This window comes from Grammomys surdaster, unplaced genomic scaffold (assembly GCF_004785775.1).
Source record: "Grammomys surdaster isolate TR1022 unplaced genomic scaffold, NIH_TR_1.0 210, whole genome shotgun sequence".
In the NCBI taxonomy this organism is placed as follows: Eukaryota; Metazoa; Chordata; class Mammalia; order Rodentia; family Muridae; genus Grammomys; species Grammomys surdaster.
Genome location: NW_021604655.1, coordinates 805,790 through 832,969, shown reverse-complemented (window position 1 = coordinate 832,969; position 27,180 = coordinate 805,790). Strand labels below are relative to the sequence as shown.

Sequence of the window (27,180 nt, the reverse complement as noted above, 5' to 3'; positions counted from 1 at the left end):
ACAAAGCTGGTTGATAGTAGCCTTTTCTGGTCTCCAGCTAAAAGCTATTTCTGAGCTTAACTCTCAGACGCTGACCCACGATAGGTAACCTACAATGCCTGGCTCCCCTGTTCCTCTGGAAAGGTTATGTCTGAGAAGCATAGGCTAGCAAGAGATAAAGTGAAGATTCACAATTCTAGGCTGGGTCTCTGCTTCCTCTGCTGCAGGAGGCTGTGGAGACCACACCCCTACTGCCTCCTAGCTGTGCTGTTTCTTTTCCCTGAAGTGGGAGCGGGAAATCGCTCAGAAAAGTGTTTGCTGTACAAGCACGAGGACCTGTGTTGGATCCTTGGAACCAACGTAAAACTGGACATGGTGGCTCATACTTGTAATCCCAGCAGTGGGACAGCAGAGAGGTGGATCCCTGCAGCTCACTGGTCAGCCAGGCTGGATTGCTTTATCAGTTCTAAGCCGATGAGCTTAGAAAACTCAAAAAAACAAGCTGAATGGATCCTGAGGAATGACCACAGTTGATCACTGATTGCCATGTGCACGCACGTGAGCACGCGTGCACACACACAGAAGCGCTGCATGAACTATTAACCAAAATTCTGAGTGTTTGGTGACTGAGGCGAGGCACTGGGGGATCCTCCATGCAAGGAAAGTACTAGAACTCAAAAGCTTGGAGCTTTCAGATACATCCCAGCCCACAGGGCAAGTCATCCCACCTTTCTGGGGACAACCATTGGGTTCAATCTCCTACCACAAGTTTTTGACATTCAGCATCCTTTCCTTGCCATGGCACAAGCAATACAGACCTAAAAAGCCCTCAGAAGTACTTCTTCAGCTTCCTTTCGCCAAAGGATACAAACTCAAAGGCAGAGGGATTAACTGATTTACCTAGTCAACAACCAGGCTGGCCAAGGTAAGGCTCCTCAATCCTACTCTCTCCCTAGATATGCTTTCTCCTTAGTCAGTGGACTTTAATAAAGAGTACACCAGCAGCTCCAGGTAGTTTCAAATAACACCAGGCCTCTGGAGAGATGGCAACTGGAGATTGAGTATGGGGCTGGCAATTTGTTGAGGTAAGGCAGAAAACCATACCTTCATCTCGCTTGGCTTTGGCTTTGTATACTGCAGACGGAGACCAGAGAAGGACCTAAGTAATAGCAGTTAGGCACAGCAAGGAGAAGTGTTCTAACAACAGATGGCCCACAGCTCAGCCCTGGCTCGACGACGAGGGATGATCAGAAATAGATCCTGGCAAGAGGCATCTGCCACACACGTCACGCCTCACGGGGCTGCCACTGCTTTGACCGGCAACACCCCACTTTCCACACCAACCCATCTGTAAAACTCTACAGAGACACAAGGCAGCAGATGGAATAAGAGCAAAAAGCAGCTAAATTAGAGCCCTTCTTTTCTCACATGGGGACAGAGAAGGCAGCTGCACCCTGCGAAGGGCGGGGCAGGGGACTTCACTTAATCCCTGTCCTCCCAAGCTTCAGAGCACAGGGAAGACAACAGAGACAGATGACAAAAATGTCTGTTCTCCATTTAGATCCTGAGGCCCCACCCTCAGGACCAAAGTTCCTCAGACCCTTTCTTCGCCCACCACATTCTCCAGCTCTCTCTCAAACCCCATGCTTTTCAGAGTCTTAATAATAAGACCAACAACATAGGGGGCATGATAAGCCTTTATTTGGAAAAACGTTGCCTGGTGCTGCTGGCTCCAGGGTGCAGTTTAAATGCCATTTAAACCCCCACACTTCATTTCTAAAACAGAAACAAAGGAGAAACAAGGAAAAGATAAACCATCAAGCTCTGGCCCTCCACCTCCTTCAGCAGTTGAGCCTGCATTTCCTGGCAGAGGGAATAATCATTGGCCCTTGTTCTGAGAACCAACAGGGATGGTTGTGGAACCATCTCAGGAGGTGCCCAGAGAGCGACGGTGAAAGTGGGCTGTGGACAGATGGGCCTGGGGCTCAGACAGGCAGATGTCCAGTACCCAGAAAACAAAACTTAAAAATACACACACACAGGAAAAGGCGGCCCCCAGCCCTGAGCACGGGAAGCTGAGTCTGCAGCAGAGCATTCCAGCCAGGTCTTGGCTTTCAAATCAAGGGAAGAATATAACTTCTGCTCCACCATGCCTAACCATAGCCTCAGTCAATTCCCTCGTCTCTGGGCCAGCAGATATTCTGAAAGCTATGTGGAGGCTCTGACCTAGGCTGTACTCCAGCAGTGAATAAGGCATGCAGGTGACACGGTTTGGGCTACAGAGGTTTTCAGTAGGTTAGGGGAGCCCATGTTTTGGGAGGAAAGGCAGAGCAAATGGGCAAGCACCGCCACCTTGAGTTCTTAGACCTAGTTTGCCCAAAGCCAGGCTTCTGTTGAGATGTTTTGGCCTGAGCTCAACACCAGGCTTCTCCAGAGAGAAATTGGGAGGGGACAAGAGAGGGGTGTGGGGGGTGAGAAGAAGAAAACAAACTATCTTAGGTGCACAGAGGTCAGAGATCAAGCCCTCTGGGGCCCCAGTGCTGGCTAAGGCTACTGTAGAACCTCCTGCTCTTTCTACTGGGACTCCAACTCTTACCTAGTTCTTCAGAGTCTGGTGAGACAACAGTTCCCTGAAGGTTCAGTCTCCTCATCCTTAAAATGCCTTAAAGCTTCCCAGCACTGTGCCAGCCCAGTGAACCCCGCACAAGGCATCAACCCGCCTTCCTCAAGGAAGTTAGTGAGGAGATCTGGGGTATAGGGTATCCCTGAGCTGCTGCTCCAGGCTGTGGGCCAATTTGTCTCCAGAAATAAGTGTGCCCAGGATGGCTAGATGACTGACAGTGAGAAAAGGCCCCACACCTGCTGCCTGCTAACAGCACACGGCTACTATGTCATGCTCTTGCCTGTTGCTAGCCCAGCATCTCATGGTAGCACATAGACTAGGCAGAGGCAGGCTTGGCTGTGCTGGGCAGTCCCACCCCAAGGGGACTCATGCTTTACACACACCTTGCATGTGCATGCCAGAGCCCAGAGGTCATGTAAGGAAGGGGAAGGTTGGGTCAGAGGGTGCCACCAAGAAATGGCCTGAAACGAATAACCAATGAGATCAATAACTCCCGCAACCCTGGTCATTAAAAATCAATGGGGGGAGGGGGCGCTGGGTACATGGAAGAAAGAGGAATGCTCTCCACCTCTCCCCAGGCCACCTAGCATGTGGCACAGGATTAGGAAGAGGTTGGGGCAGGGTAGGGACCACAGGCCGAGAACATGGACAGGCCTGGAGAAAGTCAACCACGGGCAGGAGGGAATGAGGGAAGGGATGTAAGTTTCCACAGCACGGGGCATTTGCAGTCGTCGGTCCAGTGAGCTCTTTCCCTGGGGGCCCTCATGGGGCAGCGACTTCCATGCCAAAGCTGGCAAGCAAGCAGAGATGGTCTGAAGAGTAGAAGGGGTTGGGTAAGCCATTGGCAGCCCAGAGAATCTCTTCAGAGAGGAGGGAGAGGCGGCCCAGGAGCTTGAGAGTTCCATCTCGATCCAGCCTGTGATCTGGGACACAAAGCAGAAGCCAGTAGGTACAGTAGCCACTAGCCATCTGCATGGTAGAACTTTCACTTTAAATTAAATGGTCTACAGACACAGAAACCACACACACAGACACACACACTCACACCCCACCTGGTGTTCTGACTAGAAGGCTTCCTTGTGATAACATCAGTGAATGAAGACAGGGACAGGGACACAGGGATAAATGGGACACCGGTAGGTCCTGTGCCTAACATTCCAAGGTTTCTTATTGTTTCAAGAGGTACAGAAATATAGATTCCTTATATAAAATGATTCTAAACATAGGCAATTAATTCAAACATTCTAAAATAATAAGCAAACTAGGCATGGGGCTAGTGAGCTGCTCATCATGACTATTGGCAAGACAGAACAGGGTCTAACAGTATCAAGTCCCTTCCCAACTTCTGCCCTTAGACAAGTCTAATTATGTCTAGTGCTACACTTTTACCTCTATGATGGATATAGGAATAATGTCCCTGCCCCAACCGTGACATTTCAGGAAAAGAACAACAAGTAAGGTAGGTAGCCTGCATAAAGAATGAGCACAAAGCTGGTACGGCGTCTGCTTCTGTGATGTTCAGGCTCCTGGACCCAAGCCAAGCCACCAAAATGCAACCTACCATCAACTATCCCCAGGCACCCTGGGGTGGCTTCTAGAAACCCCTGACTCAATGGGCTTACCAGTTCTGTTCTCATTCTCACAGGATTCAGCTGAGAAAAAAATGTAATCCACTGTCATCCCAAGACCTAAGGGCATCGTCGTGACCTCTGGGCGGCCATGCTGGGGCAGGAAATGGGTATAGACTGAGGTCAAGTGGAGGCAGTGCTGGATGGTGCCTATTGTCCTACAAGGACAGAAGGTAAGAAGTCAGCTAACAAAACACATTACAGTTTCCACAGGCCAATTTCTCTGTGGGTTTCATGAACATTTTTTAAAGGATAATCTCTAATGATGGTTTCAGATGCAGCTGACACCATCTGCAATGAACAGCAGTGGTTATAGTTCCTGTGAAGGAAGTTCTTCAAGGCTGTGTAAGGTTGTGGAGATAAAGTCTGAGTTTCCATGGAGACCCCAGGTGTGGTACTTGGAATGAGAATGCCCCCCATAGGCTCATGTTTGAATACTTGGTCCCCAGTTTGAGAAGGATTAGGAGTTAGGAGGTGTAGCCTTCTTGGAGGTGGTGTGTAACTGAGGGTGGGTTTTGACGTTTCAAAAGCCCACAATAGGCCCACAGGCCTAGTCAAAGTCTCTCTCTCTCTCTCTCTCTCTCTCTCTCTCTCTCTCTCTCTCTCTCTCCTCTCTCTCTCTCTCTCTCTCTCTCCCTCTTGCCCCTCCCGTCTGTGTGTCTGTGTCTACATGTCTGTCTATCTCTCTGTCTCCTCTCTCCCCTCCGATCTCAGCTACTGCTCCATCACTGTGCATGTCTTCCACCATGCTCCCTGCCATGATGGCCATGAACTCACTCTCTGAAAGTGTAAGCAACCCCCAATTAAATGCTTCTTTTTAAATCTGCCTTGGCCATGGTATTCCATCTCAGCAACAAAGCAGTGACTATGATACCAGGCTATTGGAGATGCCATGACTATGGTGTGTCCACCGAGGAAAGCCGGGTGCATGGAGCAGAACTGGCCCCAGGGAGAAATGATGTGTGCTGCAGAGAAGTGGTGCTACCTGAGTCTTTTGGAATCCAGATGATTCTATCACAAGCCCCAGATGCCAATGTGGAGCTGCAGTTAGTGTTTTCCCTGCTGGGTCCTGGTTTTTTGGAAGGGTAGTGTTTACTCTGTGTCATTCTCTGTTGGAAATACATAACTTCTTTTGTTGTGTTGTTGTTTGGATTTTGTTTTGCTTTACCTTTGTTTTTAGGTTTTTTTTGTTTTGTTTTTGTTGTTTTGAGACTATGTAGCCCTGGCTGGCCTAGAACTCATTATGTAGACCAGACTGATTTTAAGTGCTGTGATTAAAGATGTATGCCTCCACATCCAACTTCTTTTTACTATATAGGGGCTTGCTTACACTTTCCCGAGTCTCAGGGAGACTTGTCACTTACACTTTTAAATAGTGTTGGAATTGTTAGACTGTAGGGGCTTAGGCTGTGAGGTTGGGCTGAATACATTTGCCTTATGTACCTGTCATGAACCTATGGGGACATAGGGAACAAAGAGGTGGCTTAGAAGTGATGCAGTTAGTTGTCCTGGTGACGAGGGTGAGAGTTGCCATGGTTAATGTTGTCAACCTGACAGGATCTTAGAATCACCCCTAGGTCTGCCTTTGAGGAATTACATAGACTGAGACAGGAAGACCAATGTGAACAGCTCCCTTCCATGGGCAGAGGTCAGTCTTGGACTTAACAAAAAGGAGAAAGGAAGCAAAGCCTTGTCCTTTGCTATGACTTTGCTATCTGTATAACAAACCCTTTCTCCTTTATGTGCTTTTATCAGAGTATTTTATCACACAACAGGAAAATCAATACATTACTCAGTTGCAGCAAATCCCTTCCCATACTAAGAGGCTGGTGATCTCGGCTGACCTCAGCCTAGAAACAGACAGACGAATGCTGAGACCCTGACACTCCTCATCCTCCTGTCCATTCTCCTGACAAAGAACACCAGAGTCTCATCTGTGGGCCAGCAAGTTTGCTGGGAGGCTTTCTCCCTCCAAGAAAGGCTACACAGGCCTTTCACCGGCAAAACCATCCCCTTGGCTTTTGTATGTATGCATCCCCTCTATACGCTTATCATGGAAGACAGAGCTTAGCAAAAAGTATTCCCGGTCAGCCTCAGTACTGCCAGTGCTCTCTCATGCTCAGATAGAAACTGCAAACAAGGTTACCTGGGGAAGACAGGCTCAAGTTCAGATATCTCTTCCTCAAAGATACACTCGGCCCAACCAGCAGGTCGATCTGTAGGAAGCCAGAGAAGAAAAGGTTTTGTTTTCCATAGACAGTACAGCAGAGAAAGAGCCTTTCACCTTCAGATCCTTCTCAGACCCTGGCTGCACTGCTCCAGAAGTAGGAGGGAAGGAAAGAGTAACAGTCGTGAGGGGAAATGAGCTAGAAAGCCAAGGTCCCTAACACTCTGCAGTTTTTACATAGCTCATACAGTCAGAGTTCAAAAATCAAAATAAAGAAAATCAGTCAAGAGTCCCTCCCACTCTCCCCCTGCCTTTCATTTTTCTTGTACAGAAGAACCAGTGCTATCAAATTCTTACACTTTCCTCTAGAAATTTTCTATCACACACCATCCATTGTGTAGTACATATATAGAAACACATGTTCATATACATGTCTACGTTGTATATGCATTCTTAAAGAAAAATACAAATGCCAACATCAGAAAAAACAAGCAATATTACTACATTCACTATCTCACTATCCTAGTCCAGTTTCTGTTGCTGTGACACATACCAGAATGTACAGCAACCTGTGGAAGGTAGGGGTTCTGGATTGCATACATCACTTAGGGAAGTCAGGGCAGGGACTCAGGAACCTACAAGCAGGAACTGAAGCAGAGGCTGCTTACTGGTTTGCTCAGCCTGCTGTCTACACAATCCAGGACCACCTTCCCAGGGGTAGCACCACCCACAATAGGCTGGGCCTACCCACACCTACTATTAACCAAGAAAATACATGCCCCTGCCCCCAGGCCTCCTACAGGATGGGGACTTTTTCTCAATTGAGGTTCCCACATCCCAGATGATCCTAGCTTTTGTTTAGGTGACAACTAGCCCACACACTTGCTGATATTAATAAGATAACAAGGGTTAACACTGACAAAGTCTTAGCAATCAAATTACTAAACTCAAGAATGGAAGAGGGCCTCAGCTGGGCCTCAATATATAAAGTACAGAGCCCAGAACTTAAAATCAAAAAGAAAAGGTAGTGTGGGGGCAGTGAAGTAATTCATTATTCATAATCTATAGGGAAAATCTATATGCTAACACTGTAAACTATGCAAATAAATTACAGGGAGGTGGCTCAGTGGGTAATGGCACTTACTACCAAGCCTGACAACCAGAGATCATCCCAGGAACCCACAGAACGGACTCCCACAAATTGTCTCTAACCTCCGTATGCTTTATGACAGTGAAACTATCAAAGATATGTAGACAGCCTGGTCTAGTTAGCTAGCACCAGGCCAGCTACAGCTACAGTGAAACTCTGTCTCAAAAAAGTAAACAAAGGACACATGACTTTAATTCCAGCACTCAGGAGACAGAAGGAGATGGATCTAAGTTCAAGGCCAGCCTGTTCTACAGAGTGAGTTCCTAGACAGGGGCTACACAGAGAAACTCTATCTCAAAACAAACAAACAAAAAGCAAATAAATGAAAAAATTAAGAATATATAATTTACATAAAGTGAAAAAAACATAGAAGACACAAGCTAACACAAACTTAAACAACAAATCTGATTAGGCCTTTAACAAATAAAGAGACTGAATCAGCAAGGAGAGCCCAGACTTTGGATGGCTTCACTGGGGAACTCTACCAGACATTTCACTAAGAGTTCATCTAAATCCTTTTTTTGGTTTTGGTTTGGCTTTGGTTTGGTTTTGTTTTTGAGACAGGGTTTCTCTGTGTATTCCTGGCTGTCCTAGAACTCCCTCTATAGACAGATTGACCTCGAATTCAGAGATCAGCCTGCCTCTGCCTCCTGAGTGCTGGGATTAAAGGCATGTGCCACTACTGCCTAGCAGAATTCATATAAATCTTTTGCATTCAAATTTAGAGATGATATTTTCCAGTTCATTCTATAAACTGATTAATAGTACTGTTATTCTCATATATATAAGTATATCACAAAGAAAACTAAAGACTAACATCCCTTATGAATACAATAAAATCCAGAAAGGGGCTGGAGAGATGGCTCAGCGGTTAAGAGCACTGACTGCTCTTCCAGAGGTCCTGAGTTCAAATCCCAGCAACCACATGGTGGCTCACAACCATCCGTAATGAGATTGGATGCCCTATTCTGGTGTGTCCGAAGACAGCGACAGTGTACTCATAAATAAAATAAATAAATAAATCTTAAAAAAAGAAAGTAAAAAAAAAAAAGAGAACAAACAGAAAAAAAAATGATTCTTTAAAAAAAAAAAAAATCCAGAAAATGCAATAAAATATAAATCCAGAAAGCTATAAATATGATTGTATACTGAGATCACATGATATATCCCAACAACTTAAGCAAACAGACTAGATTAGAAAACAGGAAACATCTTTTTGCTGTATCCAAGAAATACACCTTACCACTGAGGACAGATATCAATCATCTCTGGGTAAAAGGATGGAAAAAAGTAATCCAAGCAAATTGACCCAAAAAGTAAGAAAGTGTATCTAATTTAATATCAGACAAAACTAATCAGAAGAGGTATGATAGGACAGAACATACTCATCAAAGGAAAAAATCCACCAAGACTATATGCAGGTCTAGACATTTATGTGCCAAACACACGGGCACCCAAGTTCATAAAAGAAACACTAATACAGCTGAAGTCACATACTGAACCTAATGCCATGATCATGATTAACACCAATAACCCACTCTCAGCAATACACAGGTTATCCAAACAAAAATTAAACAGAAAAATGCTAGAGTTCAATAATATCATAAATCAAATGGACTAGCAGACGTCTATAGACATTCCACCCAAACACTAAAGAATATACTTTCTCAGTAGCCAATGGAACTTTCTCCAAAACGCACCACATATTAAGACACAAATCAAGTCTCAACAGACATTTAAAAAATTGAAATAACACCCTGTGTCCTATCTCACCACTATGGACTAAGCTGGATATCAACACAATAGAGACAGCAGACAGTATACAAACTCTCTACTCAATGAAAATTGGGTCAAAACAGAAATCACGAAGAAAATTTTAAACTTTTTACAATTGAATGAAGGAAATACAACATAACCAAACCTGTGGGACACAACAAAGGTGTGTCTAAGAGGCAAGCTCATAGCCTATGTTAAATAACCTGAAAAACCTCATATTAATAATTACACACGATGCTGGGCAGTGGTGGCGCACGCCTTTAATCCCAGCACTTGGGAGGCAGAGGCAGGCGGATTTCTGAGTTCGAGGCCAGAATGGTCTACAGAATGAGTTCCAGGACAGCCAGGGCTACACAGAGAAACCCTGTCTGGAAAAACCAAAATAATAATAATAATAATAAATAATAATAACAGCAACAATATCAACAACAACAACACATGAGTGAAATCAACGAAATAGAAACAAACAAAAAAAAGAATCAATGAAACAAAGAGTTGGGTTTTGAAAAAGGTCAACAGGACTGGCAAACTTGTAGCTAAATTAACTGAAAGACACAGATGAGATCCAAATTAACACTGGGTGTGATGATGCAAGCCTTTAGTCTTAGGATTAGGGAGGCAGAGGCAGGAGGTTCTCTTAGTACAGAGCAGGTTCCAGGACAGCCAGGGCTACACAGAGAAACCCTGTTTCAAAACACACGCACACACACACATACACACTCACTTTCTCTCCCTCCCTCTTCCTTTCCCTCCCTCTCTTTCTCTCCTTCTCTCTCACACACACATATACACACACTCACTCTCTCCTCCTCTCTCTCACTCACACATACACTCACACATACACACACACATACACACACTCTCCAAATTAGTAAGAAATGGAAAGGAAGACATGTATGATAACCTGCACTGAGGAATTCAGAGAATTATGAGGGCATACTTTTTAAAAATCTATATTCCAAATGAGAAAACCTAAAATCAACTACAAAAATACTTTTGAGATAAGGTTTCACTATGTAGCCCTGGCTGGCCTGGCTCACAGAGCTCTGCCTAGCTCTGCTGGAATTAAAGATAAACACCATCACACTCAGCAAATGTCTTGATATTTAGGACCTCCCAAAGTAAGTCATAAGTAAATGAAACAAACAATTTAAAGATACTGGTGAAATAGAAGCAGTAATTAAAAGTTTCTGAACCAAAGTAAGCCCAGGGCCAGAAGAATTAGCACAGAATTCTACCAGATCTTCAAAGAAGAACACTAATATTCCTCAAGTTATTCTGCAAAACAGAAACTGAAGGAACATTGCCTAATTCTTTTTATGAAGCTACTATTACCTTGATACCAAAAACACAAAAGACTTAACAACAAAAAGACAATTACAGACCACATCTCTTATGAAATACTTGTAAAAGTTCTCCATAAAATCCTTGCAAACTGAATCAAGAACAATCAAAAAGATTATCCACCATGATTAGGTTGGCTTCATCTCAAAGATGAAGGGACAGCTCAACATATAAATGTAATATATTCATTTATACATACATGAGACAGCTCAATAAATGTAATCCACCTCATAAACAGGCTTAAAAGCAAGAATCTCATGTTCAACTCAGTAGGTGCAGAAAAGTCACCTGACAAAAATCCAACATTCCTTTATGATAAAAGTATGGGAAAGACAAGGGGTACCAGGGACACACCTCAACATAATAAATCAATGTAGAACAAGCTCCCAGCCAACACCATCCTAAATGGAAAGAAACCCAAAGCTTCATGACTAAAGCCAGGACCCCACAATTCAGCTACACCACTCACAGGTGCCACCCAAGGGACTCTCATCTTACTAAAGAGATACTTCCTCGTCCATGTTCACTGCTGCTCTATTTATAAAGCCAGAGACTAGAAACAGCCTAGATGTTCATGAATATATAATGAAAATGAATACATTTACACAATGGAATGTTATTGTGTATGTATTTAGAACAGTTTGTTTAAAAAATGAAATTTGTAAGTAAATGGGTAGCCCTGGAAACAATGACCCTGAGTGGGACAGGAGCACCACTCAGCCTCATAGGGAAGCTTCTTCTTGCAGTAGACCGGGATAACACACGTGTGCGACGGTGACGAGACAGTATGTACAGAGTGAGAGACTTTGGAGCACTCAGTCCTAAATGGGATGGTCTTCATCAAACCCCTCCTCTCAAGGCTCCGGATCTATGAAGAGGAGACAGAAGGATTACAAGAGCCAGAGGTGGTGAGCGACTCCAAGGAAACACTGTCCTCCAGACTCAGCAGAACTGAGGTACATGTGAACTCACAGAGGCTGTGACTGCACATCCAGGACCTACACAGGTCAAAAACCCCAGCACTGAGAGGGGGAAAGGACACAAAGTAGTCCCACCCCTAATGGAGAAGCTATTTGCAACTGAAACTTCCTGGTGGGAAGGGAAAATCAGTTTTCCCCAGTGCAGTGTCAACCACATTCTAGGGCCATGCCCAGGCATAGCCGGGCAACACAAAGGGGACTCCATGGTTTTTGTTCACTTTTTCTTTCATTTTGATCTTATGGGTTTCTTTTCTTCTCTTTCTTTTTCTTTTTTTTTTAAATTTGTTTCTTGCCATTTTTTAAAGAAAGTAACATGAAGTTGGTGGTTAGGAAGTTGAGGAAGATCTGGAAGGAGTTGGGGGAGAAGAAAGAATAAAATCATACTTTATAGTATGAAAAATATTTGAAAACGTTAAGAGTCCATGAATTTACACATCTATAGCCCTTCGATTTTTGGCATGGGGAAGATGAATGGAAACTGACTACCAATGTGTGTAAAAGTTCTTTAGGTGATGATAAAAATGTTCTACAATTAACATTCAGAATTTTTAGCTCAGGGACAGAGTGCTTGCTTAGCAAACACAAGGTGCTCCCTGGGCTTGGTCCCCAGTAAGACGTGTGTCAGGGGGCAAAAACAAACTGTTCTAAATTATAGTGGAGACGGCTACACCAACTCTGAAATACACTAAGAGCCAGTGAACTTTAGACAAGTATATTTTATAATGTATGAATTTCATCTAAATAAGTTGGGTTTTTTTTTTTAAGATTTTGTTTATTTTATGTATGTGAATACATTGTCACTTTCTTCACACACCAAAAGAGGGCATCAGATCCCATCACAGATGGTTGTGAGCCACCATTTAGGTTGCTGGGAATTGAACTCGGGACTTCTCAAAGAGCAGCCAGTGTTCTTAACTGCTGAGCCATCTCTCTAGCCCCTAAATGAATGCTTTTAATTAAAAGGATAAAGAACTATTATAAACAACTTTGGCCAAAAATTGGTAAGTCAGATGAAAGGAAATCTCTATTTTATATTTCTCCTATCATTTATTTTGTTGTTGTTCCTCCTACAAGTAGGGTCTTGTCCTCATTATATCTTTTAACAAAGAAAGAACATTTATACGAGACTATTACTAACTGCAACATACTCATTTTATAGCTACCTACTTTCTATTTACTTACTTTTTTTAAAATCTATTTTAATTTTAATGCTATTGGTCTTAGTTGATTCTCTTGACCAATTACAGAGAGGTATTATTAACAAGAACCAGTCTAAACCTCTTTTCTTACCCTTTGATTTTCCACTTCTCTTTTTGTTGGTGGTTGTATTCCAACATAATAGTAGGTGTTCCTATCTTGTCCATCACTCTAACAGGCATGCCTCTGAAGCTTCTTTAGGCAAAATGCTGTGTGGGGAGCTGCAGTGGCTTTGGTTTGAGTATTCTTCACAGTGCTAGATGTTGAATACTTTTCTTCTGTTTTAAACAAAGTACCTTGTATTGCAGACTGTGAACCATGAATTAAAACTCTGCCTCATGAGTCAAACTGTGGTTAATAATGTGATATTACTTGGAATGCCAACATTCTAACATTAAATCTTCACCTTGAGTTGCTCCCTTAGTCACTACAATATACAAGGCAAAGTACAGTAGCCCGCAGGCTGTTTGTGTGTTTATCTGTTTTTCTTGGTGGTGCTGGAGATTGGACCCAGAGTCTTGCACATGCTAGATGAGCACTGTGCTACTGAGCTACACCTCAGTCTTTCTTCCTTTCTTCTTCTCAGCAATATTGGGGTTGGGAGGGGGGTTGTTCTTTTTTTGTTCTTGGAGGTTTTTGGGTTTTTTGTTTTCTTTTTGGGTGGGGTTGGGGTTGGGGTTGGGGTTGGGGTTGGGGTTGGGTTGGGTTGGGTTTTGAAGCAGTCTGTCTATATTAGCCCTGGCTGTCTTGGAACTTGTTATGTAGACCAAGCGGTCCTCAAACTCATAGAGATCCTCCTGCCTCTGCCTCCCAAGGGCTGGGATTAAAGATGTGTGCCACTACACCTGGCTTTTCAGTAAAACTGTAAGGAATGTTTCCGATTACACTCCCATGCATGCACGCTGTGTACAAACAACACTGCTCTGGTAGTTAAACAGGACTCATGCCTCACATGCAGCACAGCTATCTCTATAAAGCTGCAACACCTTCCTCCCCGGAAGTAGCCAACCAAGCAAGTACTCGGAAGGAAATTCTAGGTTAGAGTATACATAAGGGGTGACCACTAAAGTCAGTGTCACAGACAAGTTGCCATGCTTTGATATATAGTTAAGACTGGAAAATTCTTGTATTAAACCAGAAATTATATCTGTTTTAACATATTTAAACATTTTCTAGAAAACCATTTGCACTTTTCATTTCTGGTCTAAAGTGATACAAGCTTTTCAGATTCAGAGTCTCTAATGGGATTCAACAGCAGCCTGTTCAGCCCTGGGTGGAAGGCACTGAGCCCAGGAGCAAGCACAGAGCATGTGGTACACATGTGTGCTTACTCAGGTTCAATCTCAAATGTCAAAACATTACCATTATTTTGTACTGTTAGTGAATCATTCCCATTATAAACCTTTTTCTGACCCAAGATCTTGTTTTGTAGCTTAGGCTGAACGGCCTTGTTGTCTTCTTCCCCCTCAGCCTCCTCAGCACACTACCATACCCGGTTCTACTTGGTTGTCAGTGTGTAGGTGAAAGGTCTTGGTCTAATTTTGTTTGCAATTAAATGCAATAAGCATTGTTTTATGTTTCATTCAAGCACAGAATTTACATGTTAAGATAATTTATTCTTAATATAGTTATCCATGTGGGGCTATTATTGCTTTACTTTGGGATTTTGTAATCTTAAAATTCTGAGCTGAGCTGCTGGCCTCCCTGAGACATCCAGAGCATCTCCTCCAAGGCCCTGTTCCTAGGAAATGCCTCACTACTGAGCACACCTCAGCTTTCCACTTCTATTCTGTGCTCCAGAGCTTAGTTTTCATCTTCTGATGTCTTGTTATGTGCCAGAACCAACTTTATAAAGACAAGTGTTTGGCTTTTTGCTGTATTTTATAATCACTTCTTCTGTTTGAGAACTTTGTATGACCATACAATGTGTGTGTGTTGATCAAGGCCACCCAGCTTCCCCTCTCTTCCAATGCCACATGCATTGAGATCACTAATCTCTCCCAGTTAGGTGAGTTCTTTTTGTAAAACCTATTGGATCCACTTAGTGCTGCCACTATGTGCCTGAGTCTACCGCCATCTACTGGATCCTGGGCAGTCTCACAGGGGCCACATCCAGAAAGAAAACACTCTCCCTCTCCCAGGGCTTGCTGTCAGCTGCCAACAGCTCCCCAGCTAGGGATCATTCATCTTTCTAGTCATGAAGAAATAATCAGAATCTCCATATACTCCAGTGCTTAGCTTTGAAGCACTCTTACTTATCTTTCTGTTCTAAAGCACGGCTACCTGCCTTCTGGTTTTCTATTTCTTTGTATATTTTTGTATAGATTCCATGGTATTACTTTGAGCAAGGTCAGCTTTAAGATAGCTACATTATTCTATGCCAGCTATTTATCTGAAGTTTATATAAAGGAAAACATTCTGCAAGTGTTCTAAATAATAAGAACTTTGCTTTTAACATAGAGCTGTGCATGGAGCATTTCAGTCTTCATTTCTCTAGAGCCAGAGGGCGCTGCAGCTCTGAAAGAATTGCCTTTACCCCTTAGACACTTGAACAGGCTGTGTACTGAAAACATGGCCTGACTCCTGCATACTTCTCCACACATTGCCTTAGACACTTGAACAGGCTGTGTACTGAAAACATGGCCTGACTCCTGCATACTTCTCCACTCATTGCCTTTCAGGAGCAAAATCAACCACAAGCTTTTCTATCACATTCTACTCTTGGTGAAAAAAAACAAGAGATTTGCGGTCCCTCAAAAGGTGTGCCTCTCCTTGGGGAAATGCACAGTGTTCAGTCTGAGATCGATACAGCCCCATAGGTAAGACTCCCCATATTTCCCCAGGCCCTGCTAGCCCATCTCCCCTTGTATCCATTACAAACTCACTGCACCTCACAGCTTCAGATATGGTTTTGGAAAAAATGTTTTGTCGGGAGCAGCCCTGCTTATACATTGAAAGCCTAAAATCAGCCATAGGCCTAAAATCAGCAATAGGCCTGACATACATGCCTGCTAGCACCAAGTCTTGGGTCTCTGTGGAAAAACACTGAAACAGATGGCTGGAAGTTATTGTAAACAAACAGCTTTGGTAGAAGGCTGCCAAGCCTGGCTACTCATAGGCCTTGTAAGATAGGTAACCTTGGTGGATAGTACCAACTTAGATAAAGACAAGTGAATCATAGGCGGAGTCATAGTGGTCTGTCCCCTGAACCTTCACCCAGCTGACACTCTGTTCTGGAAGATATCTGTACTCCCCCTGAACAATCTGTATTCCCCCTGAACACCCACATTCCTGTGTCATCCCTTTCCCCACATCCTGCCTTTTTGTGTATATAACCTGTGTGTGAAAAACTAAAAATTTGATCAGCCTATAGACAAGCTGTGTTCCTTGTGTTTGCCTGTTTCCCCCATCTTCTTTTTCAGGTGGTCTCCCTGGACCCCTGTTTAATGCCCTGCTGGACAAGACAATGTTTGCCTCTGGCTTGCTTTCCTCGTCTTCCTTATTACTTCAAAGTGGTTTCAGAGACAAGAAGTTGAAGCCACCAAAGATACTCTGCATATCCAATCTGGAAGTTCTCCATGGGAGCAAAGTTTCCTTGTGATCGAGCCCCTTTCACCTCACAAATCTCAAAGCCCTGTGATATATGCACCTTCTCCCTTCTCCCCTGCAAACGCTAAACACATGCTATGAATCAGCAGCTAAGCCTAAAAATGTTAACTGCTACTCAAACTCCCAGAGCTGGCAGGAACCCAGGCTCCATCCATGCTTGGATGCAAAATACACATCCAAGCATGAACTCTGCTTACCTTCTTTCTTCTAACGCATTATCAGAAGCTGGTCAAGAATTAGATTTAGAAGAGACTGGGAACAGGATGGAGAGATGGCTCAGTGGTTAGAAGCACTGGCTGCTCTTGAAGAGGACCCAGATCAGTTCCCAGCACCCACATTAGGCAGCTCCTGACCACCTGTAACTCCAGCTCCAGAGGATCTGATGCCCTCTTCAGTCCTCTGCCTGCATCCGCATGCCCATGGTACTCATTCACACACGTAAATAGACTAAGCTTTTGAAAGAGAAAGAGAGAGGCCTGGGAAACAAGAACTTATAAATGTCAGGGGTAAAGAAAGATAAAGGCCCAGAAAACAGGCTTCCTGTTACCTGGCTTAGTGTCTGTCACTCCTTCCATGAGAACCAGTCCTACTGGTCGCTGACAAGCGAGGTCGCAGAAGCGGAATCGTAGTAGGAAGTCTCGGCCATATTTTAGTCTCTCTATAAACCAGGAAATGCCATATGGTAAAAGAAAGGCAAAAGAGTCCCATGTACCTAGAACATTCTAGCATAACAACAGAGGAAATCTGACTCTGAGGACAGGGACATTGTTCCAACAGCTGCAACTAGAATTTGTCCATTTCACTTGGTGACATATGGAGCACAATGAGGACAACAGGGGAACATGCTAAGAACATCAAGAAGATTACACTCTCATTATTCAGAGCAAGCTTTCCCTCCACATGAACAAGAGGACACAACAAATCAGCAATGTGATATACAAGTCAAGCATGGTGGTGCCTTTAATCCCAGCACTGGGGAGGCAGAGGTAAGTGCTCTGAGATCAAAGCCAGCCTGGTCTACATAGTGGATTCCAGGACAGCTAGATCTATGTAGAGAGTCCCTGTCTCAAAAGATAACAACAACAACAACAAAAAGAATCTGCTACACGAACACTGAAGGATGCCTTGGTCTGAGAAGCACCAGCTATTCTTGCAAAGTGCCAAAGTTTGGTTCCCAGCACCCACATGACTGCCCACAACCATCTGTTAGTACAAGTGTCAAGGGACCTGAGGCCTCCTTCTAGCCTGTACAGCCACCAGGCACACACAGGGTGCACATACAAGCACCCAGGCAAAGAGACAAAACAAAAAACACAAAGAAGAAAAACTGTGCTTACCTGATCTCTTGGGATGACAGGAGGTGACATATTGACAGCAATCAGTGATGCCCAGGGAGCTGGGCCACAGTGGGACCTGCAGCTTCCTCTGGTAAAGCTGATGAGAGAAGTCTTCCTGTCCAGAAACCTACCAAAAAAAAAAAAAAAAGCCAGGTGGGCATGAGGAAGCCGAGATAGAAAAAGGAAATGACTCATGATCTGGGACATTTGAACAAATACAAACACACACAATCAGACAAGAGTGTACACATGAAATAAGCAAGCCATGTAAAAATCTCCAGGGAAGGCAACAATAAGGAACTAATTATAACTTTACTTTCTCACTAAAAACACATAAATGTCCATGTGATAGAGAACAGTGAACAGAGAGGGAGGACCAAGTCAAGGAAAACGGAACTGTACAGCCTGTGGCCCGAGGTTCACCTCAGAAAAATGTACACAGTGCTGCACAAGGGAGACCAACTCTCGGCAGATCTTAATTTGTAATGCACACAGGTTGATCCTGTCATCCTCAACTTGGCGTCTTCTAGATCAAAGTCAATTCCTTGAATCTGGTATTGGGAAAACACAGGGTAAAACCAAATGGGAGACGCAGCAAGCACTTTACCGTTTCTATGTCACCATCCTCTGCCAAAGTCATGAGCAGCCCGGGAATGGACAGAGCGTGTAGGGGAAACATCCAGCAATGTCAGTCATCTGCACATCTCCATGTGGGCAGCAAAATTCCCTTTATTTCATTTAACAACAAATATATGAAGCCAACTGTGTGCACGGCACTGGGATAGACTAGTGATAGACACCAGACCCCGCCCTCAAAGGGCATAGACATTCAGTATGCGATCCAAAGTAAGAGACTTAGGATTAACGACCCTCTCCTGTACATATGGAGCAGATGTGCAGCTTGGTCTTCATGCCGGTCCCTGAACAACTGCAGCGGGGACTGAGTCTGTTGTCTGCCTGTGGATCCCGTTCCTCTAGCTGGACCACTTTGTCTGGCCTCAGTGGGAGAGGAGGCACCTGGTTCTGCAGTGACTTGATGTGCTGGGGTTGGGACTGGGGGAGGCTATCCCTTCTCAGAGGAGAAGAGGGGGAAGTAGGGGGAAGATCTGTGTGAGGGGATACTGGGAGGAGAGGTGGGGCTGATACTGGGATGTAAAGGATATAAATAAATATTTTAAAAAGGAATAAATGGCCACTTAAAGGCTGTGACTTTGGACAAGTCATTTAGTCTACTTTGTTAATATTATTTACTAAGAACACTAATACCATATACAATCAAAAACCTTACATGAATAATAACCACTAGCAATTACTGACTGTTCCCTTTGAACAAGGCACTCACATGCATCATTTCATATGGTCCTAAGGTATCCACCATTGGGCCCACTATACCCTCAGCATACAGATGAAGCAGAGGGGGCCTGAGAAAGCTCCATAACTTGCCCAAGGCAACAGATCAGGGATTTGACATCAAGGCTGGTTTCAAAACAAGTGTTCTCACAGCCCGACCTTAACAGCTAACAGCGTCTGCCTGTCATTTGGTAGGCACTTGGCAAATTCTCCTGCCCCTGAGCTCCTTGCAGACAGCTCCTTTAGATCAGGCTAACAACCTGCTCTAGGCGACCAGGACATCACCAGCACTTAGTAAGCTCATTGAAATAAAAGCCCAAGTACTCAATAATGGTTCAGTCATTTTGTGTCCCTGCTCCATTGTGTTTTGCCAAAAAATTAAACAATAATGTGGATCAGAAGAGACAAAACAGGAACAAAAAGATTAAGTAACATAAGATAGAGTCAATACAAGCTAATAAAGCTATGACCTATCTATGCTACTAATGTTTGGCAGCTATAAGAAATTAAATTCAATGTAAATTATTGACTGAAAGAAAAAAAACACAACCCAAAACAAATACAGTACTGTGCTGTTCTGTGTTTATAAGGCACATATGGTAGATTTATATATCTCCTGTTGTGGTGATCACAGCATGGTATCAGAGGCCAGGATGCCTGGCTACAATTCTTGCACCCCCCACACACAACTGTATGTCCTAAACAAAATTATTTGGCATCTCTCTGCCTTAGTTTCTTGGGATAGTATTTGGCAGCAAAAATACCACTGTAACTGCATGGAGAATGACTTGAGAGAAGTGCTGTACATTCAGAAGAGTCATCACGTTACTCTGGGTGGGACCACAGGGTATTTGGGTAACAAAAGGGTATTTTCTCTTATTTTGTCTTAATTGTTAAATAACTCATAGGAATTGCCTGCAAATTAAGCCATGAAGAAAATGGGGAGACGTTCAGTGTACCAGAGGTACTCGTGTGCCGCTCATCTCCAGGAGCGGACACAGCCATTCAGCAGCAGCAGCAACAGGAGGGAGGCAGACAGTCCCCACCATACAAGCAGCAGTTGACACCAATGCCCAGCCCTCTCCCGAGCCTATGTTTCCACCCCACCGTGGCTGTCCCACTTCACCTTCCAGGCTGGCATCCCATTGTACTGGAGCTCGCCATCCCTGATGAAGTTGTAGAGAGGTGAGTCAGGGACAGAATTCAGGTCTCCACACAAGATGATAGGGCAGTGGCTACCATCTGATAACCTGGCCACCTTGTCCACCTCGGCCAGAAGAATGGCCATCTGGGCCAGCTTGACATCACCCCGACGTGGGTTGTACAGGACATGGGTATTTGCCACACACAGGGGAGCCACTGAAACTTGCCCCAGACCTTCGGGCACTAGCGGCTGCAGCAGCAACACTAAGCCCACATTGTCCCGATTGAGGAGCTCCAACCCAGGCCGGAAGTACTCCACAGGGCTGGCACAGAGCAGACGGAACCTGGTGGGCTTGTAGCACACAGCACAGCCATCTGTTTTACACCCAGTCCTCCTCTTGTAAAAACAGGTGAAGCCTGTAAGGAAATGCCATAGAGACAGGTCAGAATCAGGGAAGCCTGAATCCCTTCCAACCACTGCAGCAGCACAAAGGGTCTGAGTCTAAGGCACTGATCCTGGGAACCCATGAGAGAGCCCTTGCCATCTCTGTGGTTCTGCAGAGATTCCCTTACAACTATAGCCAGAGCCTGAGGGATGAGAAGGGGAAGAAGAGGAAAAGGTACAAGCAATAAACGTGAAAGAACAGAGGCTTGTTGTCCAGGGCAAAACTGGCTCCAAATGGGGGTCCTGTAATCCAGGTTACCTAGTGGCTTCCCCAGTCCCTGATCCCTTAGATCTAGAATCAGATAAGTAGAAGTCCTGGCTCCACAACCTACTAGCTTTGAAGTTTGGGGGTTTTGGGCAAGTCACATAAACTTTTGGAGCCTGTTTCTCATCTGTAAAATGGGGAGTTCAAGGAGTTGGTTACTTCAAAGGTTTAAAACCTAGAACTCTACCTCCTCACACACACACACACACACACTAAAGGAACTAGCCCACAGGCAGGGCTGATGGTTTACTAGGAGACAAAGAAGAGGTGGACTCAGCAGGGATGGAGGGAAGGGCTGGCAAACATGTTGTGGGGAGCTGCAGTACCCATCATCCGAAGAGAGGGCTCCAGCTGCTCCCAGTAATGGTCTTCCTGGACTTCCTGAAGACATAGGATCTGGGGAATTGACAAGGCAACCAATCACTCCAGAGGTCCAGAAACGATATACCCTAGGAGCAGACCCCCCAGACCAGATTGAGGGTCATAGTGAAACTTCCCACAGGGCTGACTTTCCAGACAGACAGCCACCAGCAGCAGCAAGCACAGGCCCAGACTGAAGCTTGAGGCAGCCAGACATGCATGTTAGATTTCCCTACCCTGTGAAGCCCTGCACAAGGGTGCCGGAAAGTGTTCACTCTGGAGAATCATCTTGGCATCTGCCCAAAATGCTTGACTCCAGGGCAGGCAAGCTCCAACCTGTCATCTACAGAGCCAAAGCTAATCTTAGCTCATCTGGCACAATTGACATCATCTGGATAGCTATGGAATAGGAACTCATTCTCTCAGAGTGTCAGAGAACAGCCTATGTCTGCACCTATGCAAGATGGCGCATCTCCCTCTTCACTCACATCCGGGTCCCAATGCTGGAATTCCTGCATGAGGTTGGCAAAGCGGTAATTCCAGTTGAGGATGTCTGGATGGCAATGCAGGTAGAGCTCTGAGCTCTGCTGCATCAGGTCCTGGGCGAGGATATTATACGACATCAGAGTAAACTGGAACTGAGGGCCATCTCCTGCCTCCAGACCCTGAGCATCTGGCTGTGTGGAGAAATCCTCCCATTCTCGCCACAGGATTTCTGCAAAGGGGTCAAGAGAAGAGTTCCAGAAGACATGCAGTCGCCAAGCCATTACTACCAAGTGTTACCATGTCATGTCTGAGGTTCCTTTCTCTGCCACCCATCCATCTAAGGGCCTTTTTCAGAGCTGACAGTAAGCTCCTCAGGGCCAGAGACAATCTTGGCCTGTCCTTCACTGTATCCCCTGGTTATCTATCTCCTAGCATATGCTCAAGAATATTTATGAGTCTAACAAGCTCCCACATATGATATAACCATGAGTCTCCAGGGAATCATGCAATGGGGTGTCATTAATAGTCTCCTGGAGTTCAAGACATGTCTCGAGTAATTTCAGCACTGGGTGCTTTCTATATCTGTACCTGTTTTCTGGTTATACTGGGAGGTATCTGAGTAGATTTCAAACCTATTTAAGCTATAGACCTTTCTTCACATCGTCAAAGACTATATATATATATATGTGATGGAAATGAAACCAGAGTTATTCTCCAAGGCAGAGCGAAGGCCCCGAGACCTCTGTACCCCTGCCTCCATAAAACCCTATGTCATACCTGCAGAACAACAGTGTAGAGTGAATATCAGAACTGAGGTTTAGCCTCAGTTCTCTCACTGCCTAACTGCAAGACATTAGACATGTCCCATGCCTCTCTTCACTGTGACTTTTTCCTCTGTAGATGCATGAGGACATACTTTATGACATTTAAGATACTGCCAATATCTGAGCCTGCAAAGGTCTCAGAAAAACGAATTGTGACAGCAGAACTCACACTATAAGCTCTTTTCTGGATAACCTGCAACCCGGGCTCACTATGCTGGCTGTCAGACTCACCATGATAAGGTATTTCCATTGGGGGAGGCTGCAGCTGTTCCAGGCCTTCAAAGGGCCACATGGAAGTTTCTTCCTGGGGCATAGGCTCCGGTGCTATGCTCCAGGCCACCATTGCAGGGTCCTCTTCCCATTGTTCTGCAGCCATTGCACCCATTGGGAGAACAGCACAGTCTGCATACTGGGGCCCTGTCTGTACTGGAACAGCTGCCCACAAAGGACCCTCAACCTCAGCAAGAGGCTCTTCCCCTAGCACCTCAGGGAAAGGCTGGTCCAGGTTCTCTGCTGCCCGAAGGTCACTCAGTTGCCTGCTTGACCACTTGTCCTCCGAGGCAGCATCCTGTTCTCCAGAATTATCCATCAGGAGTGCCAGACTGCTTTCAGCTAGTCCCTTATCTGCAAGAGGACCCTCACTTGCAGTTGAGAGTGCCTGGTTCCACCCTTCTTCTCGCCACTGCTGCAGCAGGCCCTCACACTCCTCTTGGTCAGGCCCCCGAGGGGCCATGGCAAAGTTACCCTCTACCTGGGGGGACGAGCTCTTCGCCAGAAGGGCATTTTTTCGACATGTAAAGAAAGCATCTAGAAAAGAAACCAAAATATCAGGTTATAAGAAGATAACAAACTCGTTCATTCCACAGTATTCTGCAGCTGGAATAGAAGCCACGTGTGAACCATGATCATCTCTGCCTTGCTCAGCATTGTACTGCCTGCACAACCTTCCCCACTTAATACCAGGGACCTCATCTCAGCAGTGCTTGTGATGTGCCAGACACTGTTGTAATTGCTTACAAGTAACCAATTTGCAAGGCAGGCACCTGATAAATCTCAATGCAAGAATGAAAGATTATCCCGAGATTATCTAGATTATCCCAGAGATAATCTAGAACACAGATCGATACATATAACCTCATCTCTTTTCCTGGAGGTAAACACTCCTTTTTAAATTTTAATTTATGTATAGGAGTGTTCTGTCTACATGTATGTCTGTGTATCATGTGTGTGCCTGATACCTACAGGGATCAGAGAAGGCTGTTGGATCACCTGGGCATCAAATTACAGAGTATGGTATGCTACCATGTGGAGGTTGGGAATCAATCACACACCTGGGTCCCCTAGAAAAACAGTCAGTGCTCTTAACTACTGAGCCATTTCTCCAGCCCTGAAAACTCAACTCTTAACATCAACTCTCGAGTCCTGAAAACCACGTTACATTAGAACTAACAATTGTGAAATAATACCAAGAATTGTACTCTTATAACAAAATTAACAAAACTGACTCTAAGCAATGTTCCTTCAGACCGACTTACTCTTGACTTTAAGATGAGAACCAGAGACGTTGGAACTAGTTAACCCCTGAGAGTTTTCTAGGTCTATACGCTCTATGAAAGTATTCAAAGCCGGGCGGTGGTAGCGCACGCCTTTAATCCCAGCACTTGGGAGGCAGAGGCAGGCGGATTTCTGAGTTCGAGAGTTCGAGGCTAGCCTGGTCTACAGAGTGAGTTCCAGGACAGCCAGGGCTACACAGAAAAACCCTGTCTCGAAAAAACAAAAAAACAAAAAACAAACAAAAAAAAAAAGAAAGAAAGAAAGAAAGTATTCCAAAAATACTACCACCACTAAAGTGGGCGGTCTTAAAACTAACTTTTTAACAGAACCCCTAGACTTCTTCCCAGGGCTGTTCATGCCACCCATAACATTTTCACAAACCTCACTGCTTTCTCGCTCCATAACACACCAGAGGCTGCAAATTAGATGGTACCAGCAACTGACAGTTATAAGACAGCTGTCATCTATGCTACAGCATCCACAGATGACAGCCAACAGGCAATAAAGCAGGCACTCTAAAATTAGAGCTTCAAAGTCCCATTTTGATGACAGAAAAGTCCCCTCCCCTCCAGACCAGAGGACTTATTTACATCCCAGGACAAATGTCATGTGCACAGTAACAGCCCACAACCACCCGACACTCCTTTTATTGGCAATTTGTGAACTATATTAATTTATGTCTCTCTAAATTAGTGGTAAATCTGGGCCAGCAAGATTGTTCAATGAGGAAAGGCACTTGCCACAAAGGATGAAGGAACCAAATCCACAAAGGTGACCTGACTTCCCACACATGCCATGGCTAGTCCACTACCACACACACATATTTTGTGCACACAGAGAACAATAAATAAATCTTTTAAAAATTACATTTTAAAAATTAAATCAGTATTTTTCAACTAGGTGAGAAAGGCAGATTTTTGCCCTCAGGGGACGGCAATCTCCAGAGCTGCTGAGGAACTATGCCTGTTGGGGTGCTACCAAGCATTCTACAATGCACAGGACAGACTCACAAGAAATGGTCTGCTCTAAAATGTCAAGAATGCTCTCAACCAACAGGCCGGGTTTCTGGGATTTAGTCAAGAACTTACTCTCTGGCCCTTGAAACATATAACACATGCCAGAGGAGCTTTCTGATAGGCATAAAGCCCCTCACTTTCAAATCTAGCAGATAATATTGGTGGAGATGTTTTACTAAACAAAGTTTTTACAAAATACCAAATATACACAATTAATTTAACTGTCACATGTGGATTGGAGGGCTCCTCTAAAATCTCTAGAATTTTACTAATTGGGAAACCTATGAGCTAACAGTAAGACTGCTATTGTGGCCACTAGATAGCCACATAATTAAAGGAATATGCTGGGTACTCTGGGTACTTCTGTAGGACTTCCCATTCCTGAGAAACATGGACACCCAAGGCCTTCCTGAACCCTCTGGAGACCCACAACTGCCAGCAAGTCCTGTGTTAGCATAAGATACCATGAACAAATGGGCAAGGCCCTGCTCTGGTGAAGATGCCAGTCTAGCGGCAACACTGTAAAAAAAAAAAATCTGTTTGATATAAAACTACAAAAACCAATCTCCTGGATAGTGTAGTTCCAGAAAGAAAAAGCACAGGCTGCAGTTGGGCATCCTATTTCTAAGAAAACCCTCCTCTGTACTGTCCCTAAGTTACAGGAAAAAAAGTCTGGGGATTCTGTGTGACCACAAAGAAAAACTGGGCTTGTGTGAAAGCCTATGGATTTCAAAAGCAGAGCGAAGGCAGATTGTGCAGAAGTAACAACCACTCCCTCACTAAAGCATCAGCCTATCACAACTCTCTCTAAACACTTGCTCCAAAACTGAGGTTTTAAACGCTTCGAGCTTCTGAGAGTGTCTATTTTTCAACTAGAGTTGGCTCAAAGAGGACAGCAGATGACTGGCCGCAGTAAAAAATAAAAATAAAAATAAAAATAAAAACCGTGAAAAGTGAGCCCACCCGCCTAAAGGCACATCCCTCCCTAACTCTACCCGCCGAGAAGTCCGGTCCTCGCCTGTCCGGGGTTGCCACCGCTCCCGACCCCCGGGAGTGTCTCAGCCTGCCCCAGGACCACCGCCACAGTCAAGGAGGACGCCCCCTTCCCCAGCCCTTGGTCCACGTTAACCGTGGCCCGACGTCACCAGACCACAGCGTGAGGAGGGGCTGCCCACGAGAGTCGCCAGCCAGCCCGAGCCTCGTGGGGCCAGGACGGCCCGCGGACCGCCTGACACTTTGCCACCAGCCGAGGACCGCGGTCGTGAGGCCTGACACTCCGCCCTAGGGCCCCGTGGAGCCCAATAGAGGCAACCCCGGCTTCCGCCCATCAGGACGCAAGGCCGGTACCTGAGAGGAAGCGGAAGAGGCGCGCGGCCGGCAGCAGCAGGTAATATAGGCAGGACGCGATCATGGCCGGCCGCCTGCCCGCGCCGCCGCCCCTCCACACTGCCGCACACCGGTCTCCTCTGTTCGGCCCCGCCCCGCGCCACCGAGACCCCGCCCCACGCCGTCAAGGCTCCGCCCCCACACTGTCAAGGCTCTGCCTTGAACCGCCTAGGCTCCACCTCCTCACCGCCCAGGCCCCGCCCCAGGTCGTCGCTTCAACAACAACTTTATTGGGAACAAGAAGGAAGTGGGCGGGTTGCAGGGGAGGGGCTGCGTTAGAAGACACCAGCTTCTATGGCAACAGAACAGCCTAGCATGAAACCCATTACTCTCTATGCTAACTTTAAAAGTTCATTTAAATAAATATAAATAATAAAATATTAAGGGGCTAGTAGGAGTCTCTAAGGTATCATTAAGAGACCACTGTTCTCAATTTTTGCCACAAACTAGGGGTCTACCTCAAGAACATCATATCCCTTTGGTATCTCTAATACAAAGGACTGGACTTTTCGCAAACACTCCTGCTGATCATAACTTTTGTAATTAGCCCTTCTGAGCAAG

At 45.1% G+C, this 27,180-nt stretch overlaps 1 protein-coding gene across 2 annotated transcripts; it reads right to left on the bottom strand.

Moving 5' to 3' along the window:
* Nucleotides 1–1,658: 1,658 nt before the first annotated feature.
* On the bottom strand, nucleotides 1,659–26,705 carry Angel1 (angel homolog 1). 2 transcript variants are annotated; one of them, XM_028771892.1, is made up of 10 exons: nucleotides 26,581–26,705; nucleotides 22,895–23,470; nucleotides 21,842–22,068; nucleotides 21,320–21,389; nucleotides 20,267–20,700; nucleotides 17,791–17,917; nucleotides 17,001–17,111; nucleotides 6,377–6,446; nucleotides 4,225–4,388; nucleotides 1,659–3,525 (listed from the first exon to the last, which is right to left on the bottom strand). In XM_028771892.1, the coding sequence occupies exons 1-10, from the start codon at nucleotides 26,642–26,644 to the stop codon at nucleotides 3,365–3,367; spliced, it is 2,004 nt and encodes a 667-aa protein (XP_028627725.1). In that variant the 5' UTR covers nucleotides 26,645–26,705; the 3' UTR covers nucleotides 1,659–3,364. The 2 variants fall into 2 exon arrangements, with proteins under 2 accessions (XP_028627725.1, XP_028627726.1); XM_028771893.1 differs by lacking the exon at nucleotides 26,581–26,705 and adding an exon at nucleotides 26,229–26,274.
* Nucleotides 26,706–27,180: the final 475 nt, after the last annotated feature.